The 15,642-nt window shown below is 39.4% G+C and overlaps 1 protein-coding gene across 3 annotated transcripts in view; it reads left to right on the top strand.

Annotated features, from left to right (window-relative positions):
- The window catches only part of DPP8 (dipeptidyl peptidase 8), a 67,976-nt gene extending 56,752 nt beyond the window's left edge, over nt 1–11,224 (top strand). For 2 of the 3 annotated variants that reach the window (XM_044231521.1, XM_044231522.1), the window contains exons 18-21: nt 752–904; nt 2,189–2,331; nt 3,195–3,306; nt 7,002–11,224. In XM_044231521.1, coding sequence (XP_044087456.1) covers nt 752–904; nt 2,189–2,331; nt 3,195–3,306; nt 7,002–7,124 — 531 coding nt within the window. In that variant the 3' untranslated portion in view covers nt 7,125–11,224. Of the gene's footprint in view, nt 1–16; nt 191–751; nt 905–2,188; nt 2,332–3,194; nt 3,307–7,001 lie in introns of those variants that run through there. The other variant, XM_044231523.1, reaches the window with a different exon arrangement.
- The last annotated feature ends 4,418 nt before the right edge of the window (nt 11,225–15,642 follow it).

The following is a 15,642-nucleotide window of genomic DNA, read 5'->3' as shown; positions in this document are numbered from 1 at the left end:
CTCTTTCTCTCTACAGGAAGCTTTAAATGCTACCTTTTAGAGATGCCCCATGTCCTTTCTGCTGCTTTGGGAAATGATGAGAATCCGATGTTCCTTTTACACAGTAAGGCAGTTACTGTGTTTGCCAGTGTATTGGACATGCTGAGTAAGACATGGGATTTTCTCCCACAGCCAGTTCTTTGACCTTATGTTGTATTCTCATGTAAGTTTTTTTGTTTTTATTTTTGTTTTTGGCTCAGTGAAGTGAGATTGTGTGCACTGGCAGGCCTAGTAATACAGACAGGGTGGTGGTGGTAGGAATTAGGACTTAATAGGACATTAAAGAAGTAGTGTATGTTCAGTTCCTAGACGTAGAAGAAGTAAATTTAGTCAACCATTTAAGGGGGCTGATTTTTTGTCTTTGGGTATAGGAAGGCTTGTTACAAGGAAGATGCTGACCTCTTAGCAGACAACAGAACAAATGGAAGGGGGAAATACCCATATAGCGAGGGACAATTTGGGTCTCAGTAGGAAAGATCTTTGTGACTAAGGGGAAACTAAACTCTAGGACTGGCTAGCAACAGAAACTATAGGCCCCTATCGCTGAATAGAGTTTAAAATAATTTTTTTTTGGGCAACAGAATCTCAATTTATAATTAATTCTTTAAAACTACAGGTATTTTTAGTAAAAACCATTTTCAGCTTTAAAAACACTCTGGTAATGAGACTTCTATTTATCAGAATCAGTGAAATGTTCTCCCTTTTTTGACAGGGTCAAATAGAAATTGATGATCAGGTGGAAGGACTCCAGTATCTAGCTTCTCAATATGATTTCATTGACTTAGATCGTGTGGGCATCCATGGCTGGTCCTACGGAGGATACCTCTCCCTGATGGCATTAATGCAGAGGTCAGATATCTTCAGGGTATGTGACTTCCTACTGTATTTCTTTTTGCAATAGAGGTTGACTTTTCTGTCAATTCAGGATATGAGGAAGTGTCTATTTTCTGAAGGTTTACAGAGTTTGCAGTATTATGGAATGTTAAGATTTGTGTATCTAACAGCCATGTGAGATATATATTTACGTATCTATCTATATGTATGTATTAAAAAACACTTGTCAAATTGATGGCCAGTTGTTAGCTATTTATAGACACGCCAAAGATTGTGGGAGATAGTCATGATTAGTAAAACACACACACACACACACACACACACACACACACTGAATTGTAATTACTAATTTAATTGCTGGATTGCAAGCTCTGAGGGTGGGGACTTGTGTGCCCTGCATATCACTATAACCTGAGTAACCAAGCACAATTCTTGGCACATAGTAGGTCCTAAGTAAATCTTTATTGAGGGAATAACCTATTAAATATATAAATGATGGTTACAATTTTATAAATAACTTCCTAGAAAAATATGCTGGAAGGAAATACATAAAGATGTTAAAAGTTGTTAAGAGAATGGCAATTATGAAATGTTTTTCTTCTTAAAAAAAATAAAAAAGAAATGTTTTTCTTCTTTACTATTTCAATAACATGATTTTATCTTACAGTAAAAAATAATTTTAAGAACGAAAATGATAGGGTTTTTGCTTTTGCATGTATATTCAGATACTCTTTATAATAACCACAAAATAAACTCTGAAAACTGCCATAATTTTCCCAGACTTGCAGCTGTTGAGAAAGTAATTAGAATATTTAAATATAAAACTGTGTGGGAACCTTAAAATGGGGAAAGTGTTTAGTGCTTAAATATATTTCATTCATTGTTTAAAATTCTGAACTGCCAACAGAGGCTAAAAAAGAAAAAAGAAATGGCTACTTTCCTATATAGAGCTGAGACTTGTCACACTTTTTTCCCCCAGCAGCAGGAATGAGTTTGCACTGAGCCATTCACATGTTCTGTCTAGTTCAGTCTCCCCTTTTAACAAAGGGACCGGCGTGTGTATTTCAGCTAGCCCAGGTTAAGGATTTAGTATGTGGCATACCTGTGGAGCATGAAGCTAACTGACTCACAAAGTATCAAGTTCTTAACCTTGGCACTTCACTTTGATTTTCTGAGTTGCTTGAGACCATGTAAGCCCCAGTTGTGGGGCCAAAGCCTAAGGATAATTTTAGCCTATAAATTTGCAGTTACACATTCTTATTGCTAGCCATTGTTTTTTTGGATCACACTTGACTGTTACTGTTGTCTTCTGTAGGTTGCTATTGCTGGGGCCCCAGTCACTCTGTGGATCTTCTATGATACAGGCTACACAGAACGCTATATGGGCCACCCTGACCAGAATGAGCAGGGCTATTACTTAGGATCTGTGGCCATGCAAGCAGAAAAGTTTCCCTCTGAGTAAGTTCAAGCTTTAAAATTAAGATTATAAATTTAAAATTGTAGTGTTAAAACTTGTCTTTAATAATAATGAAAACTACAAATACTGTAAAACCAAGACTAATATTTTATAGACTGCTCAAACGGCATGACTAGTTCTCAAAGCTGAATTACAGACCAGTTCATATAATCTGGTTTTATTACAACTTATATTTGAAGCAATTACTGTGCTGAAAGAAGTTTAAATACATAACTGTTTCAAGGTGAAAAATTATGTTTCTGCTTAAATATATTCTATAGACAACGTTTATGATTTTTCTTTCTCTAGGAACGTGCTATGATTATTGATATATGCCAATATCTTCATAAGAAATTAAACACAATTTTTCATTACATGTAGTGTCTGGTTACTGTATTATAAATTTATTATTGAAAATGTTGAATTCTTGGGGCGCCTGGGTGGCTCAGTGGGTTAAAGCCTCTGCCTTCAGCTCAGGTCATGATCCCAGGGTCCTGGGATCGAGCCCTGCATCGGGCCCTCTGCTCAGCAGGGAGCCTGCTTCCTTCTCTCTCTCTCTGCCTGCTTCTCTGCCTACTTGTGATCTCTGTCTGTCAAATAAATAAATAAAATCTTTAAAAAAAAAAAAAAGTTGAATTCTTATTTTAACATTATAGTATAAGGAAGTTAACTTTATTATTAACATTAACTGTATTACATAGTTATATATGTTTTTATATAATTGTATTTTATATTACATAACTATATATAGTTGTATATATTACATAACTATAATAGTAACAATAGTTAATTGTGATCAAAGGAGTTAAGTGGTTTTCCCAAGAACTCTATTTTGCCTAATCCTGTGATATTTTCATTTCTCTAGACCAAATCGTTTACTACTTTTACATGGATTCTTGGATGAGAATGTCCATTTTGCACACACCAGTATATTACTGAGTTTTTTAGTGAGGGCTGGAAAGCCATATGATTTACAGGTGAGTTTTTTATTTTCTGATTGAATTAAGTAGTGATTAGTGATTTGATTACTTTGAAATATAATTAACTATGGAGTAAGGCTGAATTTTCAGCTGTGGCCGCTCTCTCCTTAAGAGATCTAAAGTCATAGGCATAGTTAGTAGCGCCTCTAGTTGGGTAAAAAATAAGATTCTGTTGAAGCTGGGTAAGAACTGGCTTATATGACCAATATGGGCCTATTCTGTTGAAGTTGGACTAAGAACTGACCTATATGACCTATATGGGCTAAGTACTAGATTATATGACTTGTGTATCTGTAACTGCTTTCAGTTTGTAACCATGGAAAAAATGACAGGAGTCTATTCAGTATCCTCCTTTGCTTTTCTTTACATGGTCTTTTAATTTTATATTTTTTATTTTATTTTAATTTTATAATTTTTATATTGACATTGGAATAGAAAGCCATAGGTTAACCACCTTCATTGCTCCATTACTCAAAAAAAAAGGGTTTTAAAAGATAACCTATTCATTTTTTTCCTCCTTTGTACTTCTTTCACAGATTATTATTCCTAAGAGTGAAAAATACTACTTTTTCCGTTTCATGTCTCAGTTGAAATTTAGGATTTATGTAGATAAACTATGAGCTGTTTGTCTGTAGCAGCAGTTTTCAAGCATTTTGGTCTCAGGACCCCTATGCACACCAAAGAGCTTTTGTTTATGTGGGTTTTGTCTGACCATATTTCTCAAAGAACGTATTAAAACTAAGAAAAATTTTGTTTTTTAAAGTTTATTTATTATTTAAGTAATCTTTACACCCAGTATGGAACTCGAACTCACGACCCCGAGAACAGGAGCGCATGGTCTTCTAACTGAGCCAGCTAGGCATCCCCAAAACTAAGAAAAATTTAAAATACTTTTTAAAAAAAATAATAATCAACTATTACATGTTAACACAAATCATAATTTTTGTGGGGGAGAAAAACTGTTGTCCAAAATACAAAAAAAAGAAAGAAATAGCATTGTTTTTACATTTTTGTAAAATCCCTTTAATGTCTGCTTAAGGAAGACACCTGGATTCTCTCATCTACTTCCATACACAGTCTGTTGGGAAGTGTTGTTTTGGCTAAAGTATACAGTAGTTTCCCATTATGTGCAGTTCTACTTTCTGAGGTTTCAGTTAACCCTAGCCAACCGAAGTCCAGAAGCAGATGATTGTTGGCGTTCCTGGGTGGCTCAATCTGCTAAGCGTCGGACTCTTGCTTTCTTCTTAGGTCATGGTCTCAGGTTGTGAGATGGAGCCCCATGTCAGGCTTCATGCAGAATGTGGGCACTGCTTGGGATTCTCTCTCTCCCTCTGCCCCTCCCACTCCACACTCTTTCTCCCTCTCTAAAAAAAAAAAAAAAAAAAAAGAAGGCATGGTTAATCCTCTTTCTGACATCATGTCATGTCACTAGTGACCCAACGCTAAATCACAGGGCCTGTTACTCACTTCACTTCGTCTCATCACATAAGCACTTTATCTCCCATCATCGCAGGATGAGTGAGCATAGTACAAGATATTTAGAGAAACCACACAATCAGGTAACTTTTATTACAGTATGTTGTTAACGGTTGTTTTATTTTCTTATCAGTTATGTTTTTAATCTCTTGCTGTGTCTGAGTAAGTAATAAAACTAAACTTCATTGTAGGTATGTATGGGAAGAAATACACTATCTTTAGGGTTTGGTACTATCTGCTGTTTCAGGTATCCATTGTTGGTCTTGAAATGTAGCCCCTGTGGATAAGGGGCAACTATTACATGAAGAAAATTCAGCCTCACAAAATATGTAGTTAAGAAAGGGGAGAAGTATTTTAGCTTTTTCAGATAATTGTGGATATTCTTCTTGGCTACTACACCAAAACTGGACAGATCTTAGTTTCTTAAAGGTTAGTTTTAGTGTGGAGTCTGACACCACTTATAAAACATGTCATACTATGTTACATTAAAATCTGTTGGATCTTGTTCTTCTAATGGATTTTTTACATATACATTGGTCATCTGAAAGATACTGGTTCACTGTGTGAGGTCAGTCTTCTCAGTGTTGGTTCATTTCATTATACGGTATTTTTTAAATCACATATATATATATTTTTCTTTACATTATCTTTTATTTTATTTTATTTAAATCACATATATTAATATTACACCCCTGATCTCATCAGAAAAGTCTTTAAGTTTGGGGAAGCTCGTGAGCTAATAGTGGCAGATGCAAGTCTTCCAGAATTCTTTTTTTTTTTTTTTTAAAGATTTTATTTATTTATTTGTCAGAGAGAGAGGGAGAGAGAGCGAGCACAGGCAGACAGAGAGGCAGGCAGAGGCAGAGGGAGAAGCAGGCTCCCTGCCGAGCAAGGAGCCCGATGTGGGACTCCATCCCAGGACGCTGAGATCATGACCTGAGCCGAAGGCAGCTGCTTAACCAACTGAGCCACCCAGGCGTCCTGTCTTCCAGAATTCTAATTTTTACTTAAAAGCTCAAAATTCATCATTGGTGATGAATACTATCAGTGTTGTTCTTGAAGTGACCAGCTCACTTCATTCATTTTTGTGCAGATGTTTGCCAGATACCCAACTCTGTTTCACCAGTCACTCTTTCAAGTTGTCACTCTTTCAAGTTGAAAATGGAGTTCCATTTAAGAAATGGCAGTGCAGCGGGGTGCCTGGGTGGCTCAGTGGGTTAAAGCCTCTGTCTTCGGCTCAGGTCATGATCCCAGCGTCCTGGGATCAAGCACCACATTGGGCTCCCTGCTCCGCAGGAAGCCTGCTTCTCCCCCTCCCGTTCCCCCTGCTTGTGTTCCCTCTCTCTGTCTCTCTGTCAAATAAATAAATAAAATCTTGGAAAGAAAAAAAGAAAGAAGTGGCAGTGTGGCTTGCAACTCAGTTTCATAAGTGCTTTTCCTTTAGAACCACTAATAGTGGAAGTGCTTTCTGCTTTCTTTCCATTGTATCGCCACATGACATTCATTCATTCATTCCTTTAAGATTTTATTTATTTATTTGACAGAGAGAGACATAGAGGGGGAACAGAAGTAGAGGGAGTGGGAGAGGCAGGCAGGCTTCCCACTGAGCTGGGAGCCTGATGCTGGGCTCGATCCCAGGACTCTGGGATCATGACCTGAGCCGAAGGCAGATGCTTCATGACTAAGCCACCCAGGTGCCCCTACCAGAGAACATTTAAAAAGACATCTCTTCAAGGGTTGCAGTTTAATAAACTTTGGGTTTTTTACTATAGGTGTGTAGTGGTAAAGAATACGGTGACATCCAATACAATTTAATGTCACTGCCTTGATTGATGCTAAGGTACTGGCACATTTATTACCCATCATTGCTTTTGCACTATTGGTGCAAATGCCAACACAGTGAATAAAGGCAAATTGTTCTGAAAGTGGCTTTGACCTTGCATATCCCTTGAAAGGGGTTCTAAGGAGCCCAGATGTCTCTAGATCACACTTGGAGACCCAATGATCTATACATAAATCCTTCTGTAAGCCTTGGAGTGCACAAGGAATGATAAAAAGGGGAGCGGCCTTTGTGTCAGATATATGTGTGTAGTATCTTGGAGAGGCTGTGTTCTGTATTACTAATCCTGCTGAAACTCTATGGAAAGCTTTGGAAGGAGATGTATTATTCATTTCTCACTTTCTGTATTTTGATTTTTTTGTTATTGTTGTTTAAGATCTATCCTCAGGAGAGACACAGCATAAGAGTCCCTGAATCTGGAGAACATTATGAACTGCATCTTTTGCACTACCTTCAAGAAAACCTTGGATCGCGTATTGCTGCTCTGAAAGTGATCTAGTTTTGACCTGTGTAGAACTCTGGTATACACTGGCTATTTAACCAAATGAGGAGGTTTAATCGATAGAAAACATGGGATTGATCATCACACTTTGATACCTGCCACATAACATCTACTTCTGAAAGTACATTTGTTGCCATGCAGGCGCCTGCAGCTTGTGGATAGTAATCTAATAACCTCACACACACACAAAATTGAATGACACGTATTTCTAAAGGACCCAGCAATACCATGAGAATTACTGAAAGAAATAGGACATTAGCACCATGTATCCATACTACCTTATTTTCACTTCTTAATAGCATTATAAAATTCATGGACTTAATTAGTGTATTTTTACGGTATACTTCTGAGTTTGTTAAAATATGATGTTATTAGTGATTGGTTTGGTTCAATTCCAGAAACTCTGACTAGTTACAGATTTGATAGCACTTAAATGTGATTGAATAGCTTATGCTTCATTGCTTGGGGTGTATCCAGCATGTTATAAACTAATCACTATTAAACCTATGACTTAACCAGTCATTAATGACTTTCCAAGGATAACTTAGTGGCCTCCTAAAAACACTTAATTTGTTTCATTCAAGCTCTGACCAATTTTAGCCAATTTCAGCTGTATCTATTATAAATAGTTCTCTCTGATGATATGACAGAGTGGGTTTTTCCTTTCATACAAAGGCAAGTAACTGTACATGTAGCATGGTTTAATTAGTCTTACAATATTGATAATTACAGGCAGAAAAATTTTAATCAAATGGTTAGAGCTTAAATATTTGCAGGCAATATCTTCTTTAAGAAAAGGGAAAAGTACACATTGATTTGTATTCTTCAGAAAATTTAGTGGGGCTAGTTTCCATTGAGTATTTCCTTACTGAAATGTTCCAACGTTCTAGGGTGATGGAAGGGAATTGTGGTAGGATGGGAGATGCCAGGGTGTGGAGAATGACAGGGGGAGGAAAAGGAGAGGATCTGCTTAAGAACCAAGTAGAAGTAAAATATGACCAAAAATCCTTATGAAAAAGTTTGGGGGGTGAAATTTAAACTGCTAGAATGTTAGTTAAAGGAAACCAGAATGAAGAAATCACTGTCTTTCCAACACAGTTACAGACTAACATTATTCAGGGAGGAAAAGTTCCTTAGTTATTTTTCTAATTTTCATTTTTTTTGTTATTTTCATCTTCATTTTGGTAACCTTACAAATTTAAACTTTTTAAATTATTTGAGCATCTTAGATATTGTGAACTTCAAGAGGTATCCAGACCACCTCTCCACCATAAACTGATGCCCAGCTAGCCATGGCTCTATTTTTAAGCATTCAGAGCCTCTAAGCAATGTCTGAAATGGCCATGACATTTTCCTAGTTTAGCCCTAGCACTCGACTGTTAAGGGAGCTCATAGGCTTTCAGGTGCTGATTGGAGTCTGTCATTTTAGAGTCTTGGGTGTTATTGGGTCACATTGCCAGCAGCAGAGAAGGCACCTGTGAGTTTGACCCTTTTTATCACACGCCTCAGTGTTTGGAAAGTTGTTTCTGGTACTTTTAAACAACGCTCTAAGAAAAATTGCTCTCTTTTTCTTTCTCACTACTACAGAGAGTAGATTTCTCTCGTAGAGAGCACAGCCTCCATTAGTAAGGGTGATGACCGTGCATCAGAGATGAATTCATCATTGAGAGCCACGTGGGAGGTGGGGGAGGTCCAGAAATGGCAGGGTGACCTGGTGGTTTTGTCCTTGGGAAGGGGATTGGGTTTTACTGTTTGTGTATTTATACTGTATCATAGGTACCACACTTTCCCTTATTATCTGTGTATGTATTGATTTTCTTGTTTATGATATTTCCCCATACCAAGGTGTGTTTATATTTTTTTCAATGTTAAATTAAATTGATTTGGGTAATTTTTCTTCCCAAGAAAGTATTTTCCCCCTTGATTTAAGTATACAATCTGACTATCAAAGGTGGTTTTTGTGAACTGATTGGCCTCCAGGGATCTATCCCTCTAGGGATCTATTATATAATATGCAAAGTGGAAATGGTATCCAGTCGTTTTTAGACATCTACTCATTTGAAACCTCTTACCCAGTAAGGCTCTTTCTTTCAAATGGCATCTCTCATTTTACCGAAACAAACCTTGAAGAACCTCATGTACTCTTGAATTCACCAGTGTTTTCCTCTTGCCTCTCCTTTCCTCTTATGACAAGGGATGCCTCTGTTATAAGCTCCAGTTCATTAAATGCCATTCTCCTTCTGTAGGGGGAAAATATATGACTGATTTCACATCCAGAAAGACGGTTTGACTGAGTTTCATTTTAAAAACTGAAGTGGGAAACATTGTAGTCATTTTAAACAATCAGTAGAAATGTCACTAAAACTCTTCACACCCTGAAGGGTAACATCTGAAAGGCTAAGAGTATATAAAAGTAGCAACATTTTTTGGAAAGAGCCAAAAAGCACTGGGTTAAACATCCAATGAGGTGGGTTTTGCAGGCTTGATAAACAGGTGCACTCGAGCAGCCATTATCAGGTAGAGCTGCTTATGCATTGTTGAGCAGTGGGACTCAGAATCTCCTTAAGATTCATCTGGGTGCTTATTGTTAAAAAGAAATGCAGTCTTTACTCTTAGAAGTTTGGATTTATTGATTTGGGTGGAGACCAGGAATCTGCATTTCTAACAGTCTTTCCAGGGTGATCCCGAAGTTGTTTGTGGGCTACTTTCACAAAGTCTTCTGAAGAGAATGGAATTGGATTGAGAAAATAATAGGTGATTTTTACACTGGACTGACACAGACACCTAAAGCAGTAGCCAATGTAGCTGCTCATCTGTGATCACTGCTGGGCCCTTCTTACTCTGAAAGAAGCAGAAGGTATCGTAAACTATGTATCCTCTTTGTCTGGAGATTCATTTTGGAATGAAGGGTCTTCTCTTGTTGCCATTGCTGGCTCATTTCGAAAGACTCGTACAAGAGGATGAAGTCACAATGCATGCATTACTTTTTAACAGAATGAGATATAGATATTGATGCTTACTTTTTTTTACTTACTTATTTTATTCCTTACAGAAAGTATATCCCACCTGTCTGTAACATAATTCTCTCTTTAGGTGGATTGACTCCTGTAAGATCTCTCACTCTTGTAGAATCATAAATTTTTCAAGCTGTTGTATCTTTGATATAATCTAATGTTCTCGTTGGTTAGAGGAGGAAGCTACATGTAGAGAGAGGAGAAAATATACCCATGGCCATGCAGCCAGTTAGTGTTCAGTTGGTACTAGACTCCATCCAGATGCCCTGACTCATGGTAGTTTAAATGATATGTAGAAAAGGCAAAATTTTAAAGAAGTATTTATTAATATATTCCTATGAAACATTTTAAAGATAACATAAAATGGTTAATTTTTCCATTCTAAAGTAAATGCTAAGCATGCTTATTAATGAAGCAGTACTTCTAATTAGTATATGACATTCTGAAGTTAATTAAAACTGTTAACCCTAAATGTGTCTTCCTAGTAGTGGGGGATTTGGGAATTGGGGTATAGAATAGAGTGCTTGCTTAAGCCTGGGAGCCTAACTTAGAGCTATTTGAAGTAAGAAAAGAGACATGGCCATGTCTAAACTAAGAGATTTGCAGGTGAGTGTCCATTCCCAGCAGACATAAATTAGTAAGGAAACTTCCCTGACTCCCGCTTTCCCAACCCTACCCAGCCTCACCTATCCACCTTGCAGCCTACATTATAGAGACATGTTAGTGTTAGGTGCTGGCTCCTGCTTTTCTTATTTTGTCAAGAGACGGTTCTAGGTAATCAGAAGGGACTTTCAGAAGTCCCTCACAGAGAGAAAAAGTAATATTTGTATGTTTATTTTTGAATAACCCAAATACAAATTTATGTTGTGTTCAGCACAATTGGAGTTCAGGTCTTTAATTTTAGAACATAAAGTGCCTGCTGTTTTAAGCATTGACTTGTATAAAAAGAATTGCATGTCTCCAGTAAGTTTATGGGTTTTCTCATTTTCAGCTACATGGCTTTTAATCATGTAAAGTGAAACATTAGTTTTGTTGCATTTTATTACAGGTTCTTTGTTGCAATAAAGATGCTGCTAAAATTAATTGATGTAAATGTTCCTTCCCCCCATCCCTTCCCTATTTGTAGTCTTGCCTTGATTAGTGCCAACTGTGATGTGATTAATACACATGAATGAGATCATATGCTTGCAGTGGAGAAAGGAAGACTGCAAGATGATTACATGGGGTTTCTAGTAGAAACACTAGCCAAAAATGCATCTAAATACAAGGGGAGGTGTGGAGGGAGCTATTCTTTGCCTGCAAGTGGTGGTGCCTAGAGCCAGCAATTAGCATGTCCTTCCTGAGCAGCTGGGAGGTTCTCAGGGATGCTACTTGGAGTTTCCAAATAGTGGTCTCTGCATGCTCCCTGGGAAATTTCAAGGAAGTTCGGTGTACTACCTTTTTCAGAGGTTTCTTTGACAGGTCTCTGGTCTATTGAAGCTGTACTGGGGAAAGGGGGAGAGAAAAGGAGATGAACCCCTCTAAAATTAGTAAATTTGGGTTTGTCTGATAGTCCTTCCAGTACAGGCACTTAATCTGGATTCTCTAACCCTCTGAAGCGATATGCAAAATATGAGTGGAAGTGCATTCTGGGGAGAAAGGCTTTGGCTTCTCTAGATTCTTGAGGGAGGATGATCCCCCAAGAAGAACCACTGCTGTATTATGTATTAGATTTGTAACCTTTTAATTTTTAAACATTTTAAATTATTTTTAATGTCCCCTCATTTATTTATTTATTTGGGGGAGATAGAGAGAGAGCATGAGCAGGAGGAGGGACAGAGGGAGAGGCAGACTCCCTGCTAAACAGGTAGCCAGATGTGGAGCTGAATCCCAGATCCTCGGTCATGACCTGAGCCACCAAGGTGCCCCGAATGCCCCCTTATTTAAGTAAACTCTATCCGCAACATAAGGTTTGAACTCGCAACCCCAAGATCAAGAGTTGCGTGCTCTATGGACTGAGCCAACCAGGTGTCCTAGGGTCTTAAAACATTAATTTGTATACAGAAATTACTAGAAATAAAGATGATCTTGGGGCACCTGGGTGGCTTGGTTGGTTGAGTGTCTGACTGGATTTTAGCTCAGGTCATGATCTCAGGGTTGTGGGCTCCACACTCAGTGGGGAGTTTACTTCTCTCTTTCTTCCTCTTCCCCTACCCCTTCCCCCTCTTCCTCACAAATAAAAAATACATCTTTAAAAAAAAGATCTTTAAACAGGGCATTGCTATAGACCAGTGCTTCCTCACGTTTTCACCTCATGACAGACACACACACACACACACACACACACACACACACACACGAAGGCATTTGTATGATGCTGAGATGGACTGAGGCACACTGGGTTAACCTGTTGAGGCTGCTTGCAACACAGAGTGACCAGTGAGACCCCCAGGCTCTGGAGCATACACATAATCTCATGTATGGCATTCCAGTTGGGAAACTTAAAGACTACCTTGGTCCCTCTCTCTTTTTCCCCTAAGCTTATATATATATACATATATACATACATATGTATGTATGTATATATGTATATACATACATACACATACATACATATGTGTGTGTGTGTGTGTTTTTAAATAATCACACACCCAAAGTGGGGCTCAAACTCCTGACCCCAAGATCAAGAGTCACATGCTCTTCTGACTGAGCAGCTAGGTGCCTCTTCCTTGGTGTCTTTAATTCAGCTTAGATCTATTGCTAATCAAAAGTCAGAGGTTTGGGTGTCTGGGTGGCTCAGTGGGTTAAAGCCTCTGCCTTCGGCTCAGGTCATGATCCCAGGGTCCTGGGATGGAGCCCCATATTTTGCTCTCTGCCCCACGGGAGCCTGCTTCCTCCTCTCTCTCTGCCTGCCTCTCTGCCTGCTTGTGATCTCTGTCAAATAAATAAAATCTTAAAAAAAAAAAAAAAGGTTTCTGGAGTACCTGGCTGGCTCAGTCGGTAGAGCGTGTGACCATTGATCTCAGAATTGTGAGTTCAAGCCCCATGTTGGATGTAGAAATCCCTTAAAAATAAAATCTTTAAAAATAAATTTTAAAAAATCAGCTTTCAACCTGGCCATGAACATGAACATGCTGCAGATACTGTGCTGGCAGTGCAGATATCCCAGTGTCTAGGGCTCCAGGGCGCCAGTCCCGTCAGGGCCGTGAAGCCTTCAGACTTCCCTCCCGCCTAACCTCACCCACTCGGAGGTCATGAGGAAACAATGATTGATCCCTTGGTGCCTTGAGGGGGAACAGTGAAACAACTGCAGTATGAGAATCTCATGATTGTAATTTTATTTTGGGCTTGGAGTGGTTCCAGGAATTACCAGGATTTAATGTTTTATCAGCCTGGTTCAGTCCACAGCTCTGGTGCCCTGGCCATGCCGCCCTAGAAGGGGTAGAGCTCCCGCTGAAGTGGATTAGTTGGGGCTCAGCTCTGATTCAGCTGAGTTGTTGAGTTTGCTGTGTGCTTCTTACTGAAAGCTACTCTCTAGATTGGCTCCCAAACTTGAGTTACTGAAATAGACGTTTGGAGAAACAAACTTCTAGTATTCAGTTTCAGGACTCTTCCCCACCCACCAAGCCCAGTCCCCTGCTATCTTCACTGGAATGGCACCCTGCAAAAGTGGCATAGGTTAACATGCTAGTCACAGGGAACAACCCTTTGCAGGAAGGTCCTCTGGCCAGGTAGGTTCTAGAAACCACACTGCTCTTCTGTAGAATGAACTCTCCATGTTAGCTGGTCTCTGGGCATATAGGTGGTCATAGTGGAGTTTGGTTGAGTGCCTTAGGATGTGATGCCTTGCCAGCTAATTGCTTTGCATTATCTCTCAACTGTCCATTGGGTTTGGGTTTGTCTGATAGTCCTTCCAGTACAGGCACTTAATCTGGATTCTCTAACCCTCTGAAGCGATATGCAAAATATGAGTGGAAGTGCATTCTGGGGAGAAAGGCTTTGGCTTTCTTGCTGCTCTTCTGCCTTAGTCTGGGACCTGTAAGGTCATGATGGGTAACTGTAGCTGCTCTCTAACTAGCCTGGGTTTGGTGTGAAGACTCAGAATTCGAAGTGACGGGCGTCAGGGTGGTGCAGTCAGTTAAGCATCTGATTCTTGGTTTTGGCTCTGGTGGTGGTCTCAGGGTAGTGAGATCCAGCCCACATCAGGCTCCGCACTCATCGCAGATTCTGCTTGAGATTCTTTCTCTCCCTTTCCTCTGCTCCTCTCCCCACCTCTAAAATAAATACATCTTTTAGAAAAGAAAAAAAAAAAAGAATTCCAGTTGACTTTGGGGGATGCCTGGGTGGCTCAGTTGGTTAAGTGTCAAACTCTTGATCTCAGCTCAGGTCTTGATCTCAGGGTTGTGAGTTCAAGCCCTGCACTGGGCTCTATGCTGGGCACACAGCATGCTTTAAAAAAAAAAAAAAAAAAGAATTCCTTGTGACTTCAAAGAAGCTGGCTCTCAACTTTCAGCAAATACTCAGTAACAATCAGGTGCCATGCCTTTGGTAAGCCATGAGAAAACAGAAGAGGACACAGTCCTTTTCCTTGATAGGTGCTCTCAGGACCAACTCACTTCCCGCCTCACTAACACACCCAGCAGGACACTGCCACTTCCTTAAATGAACATTATATTCTCGTGTTCCTGCTCCAGTCCCTAATCAAATCGAAGGCCCTGAGTCACCTAACCTTTCCTCGCTTTCTCTCACCTAGGCTCTTCAGTCACCACAAGCATCCTGAGGGATTTCTCTTTTAATTAATAGAACACATACTTTGAAATTGGACCCAGGTTCCTCTAGGCATCCTACAGAGATTTGGGGAATTTTCTCCCCAAGATAAGTGGGATGGCAAGATGATAGCAGCATTGGCTCTGTAGCCTGGCTTCAACCTTTGCTTTTGCTACTTGCTAGCTTTATGGGCTTGGGCATGTTCACATAACATTCTGACCCTCCATATCATAAGTATGAAACAGGAATAGTACCAGAACCCTCCTCAGCAGATTGGCGGTAAGGATTAAATTTGCTCACTGTACTATAAAGCACTTCTTGCCTGGTGTGCAACATAAGTGCTCAGTAAAGGTTATCTCAGACTGAACACTTAATTTTACACCATACTGTTTGCTTCTCCAGTTAGAGTACACATTCTGAGAGTAGGCACTGTATTTAAACTTGGCAAGTTCTTCCCACCACACAATCCCGCAGGAATGGCTTCTTACATACTTGAGTAGCAATTTTCTCTCTCTCTCTTTTTTTTTTTTTTAAGATTTATTTTTTTTAAGATTTTATTTATTTGACAGAGATCATAAGCAGGCAGAGAAGCAGGCAGAGACAGAGGGGGAAGCAGGCTCCCCGTCGAGCAAGGAGCCCAACACGGGGCTCGATCCCAGGACCCCAAGATCATGACCCGAGCCAAAGGCAGAGGCTCAACCCACTGAGCCACCCAGGCGCCCAAGATTTATTTATTTATCTGAGAGTGTGAGCAG

This window comes from Neovison vison, chromosome 13 (genome assembly GCF_020171115.1).
Source record: "Neovison vison isolate M4711 chromosome 13, ASM_NN_V1, whole genome shotgun sequence".
In the NCBI taxonomy this organism is placed as follows: domain Eukaryota; kingdom Metazoa; phylum Chordata; class Mammalia; order Carnivora; family Mustelidae; genus Neogale; species Neogale vison.
Note: the sequence above shows the minus strand (reverse complement) of the source record. Positions and strands in the feature narration are given on the sequence as shown.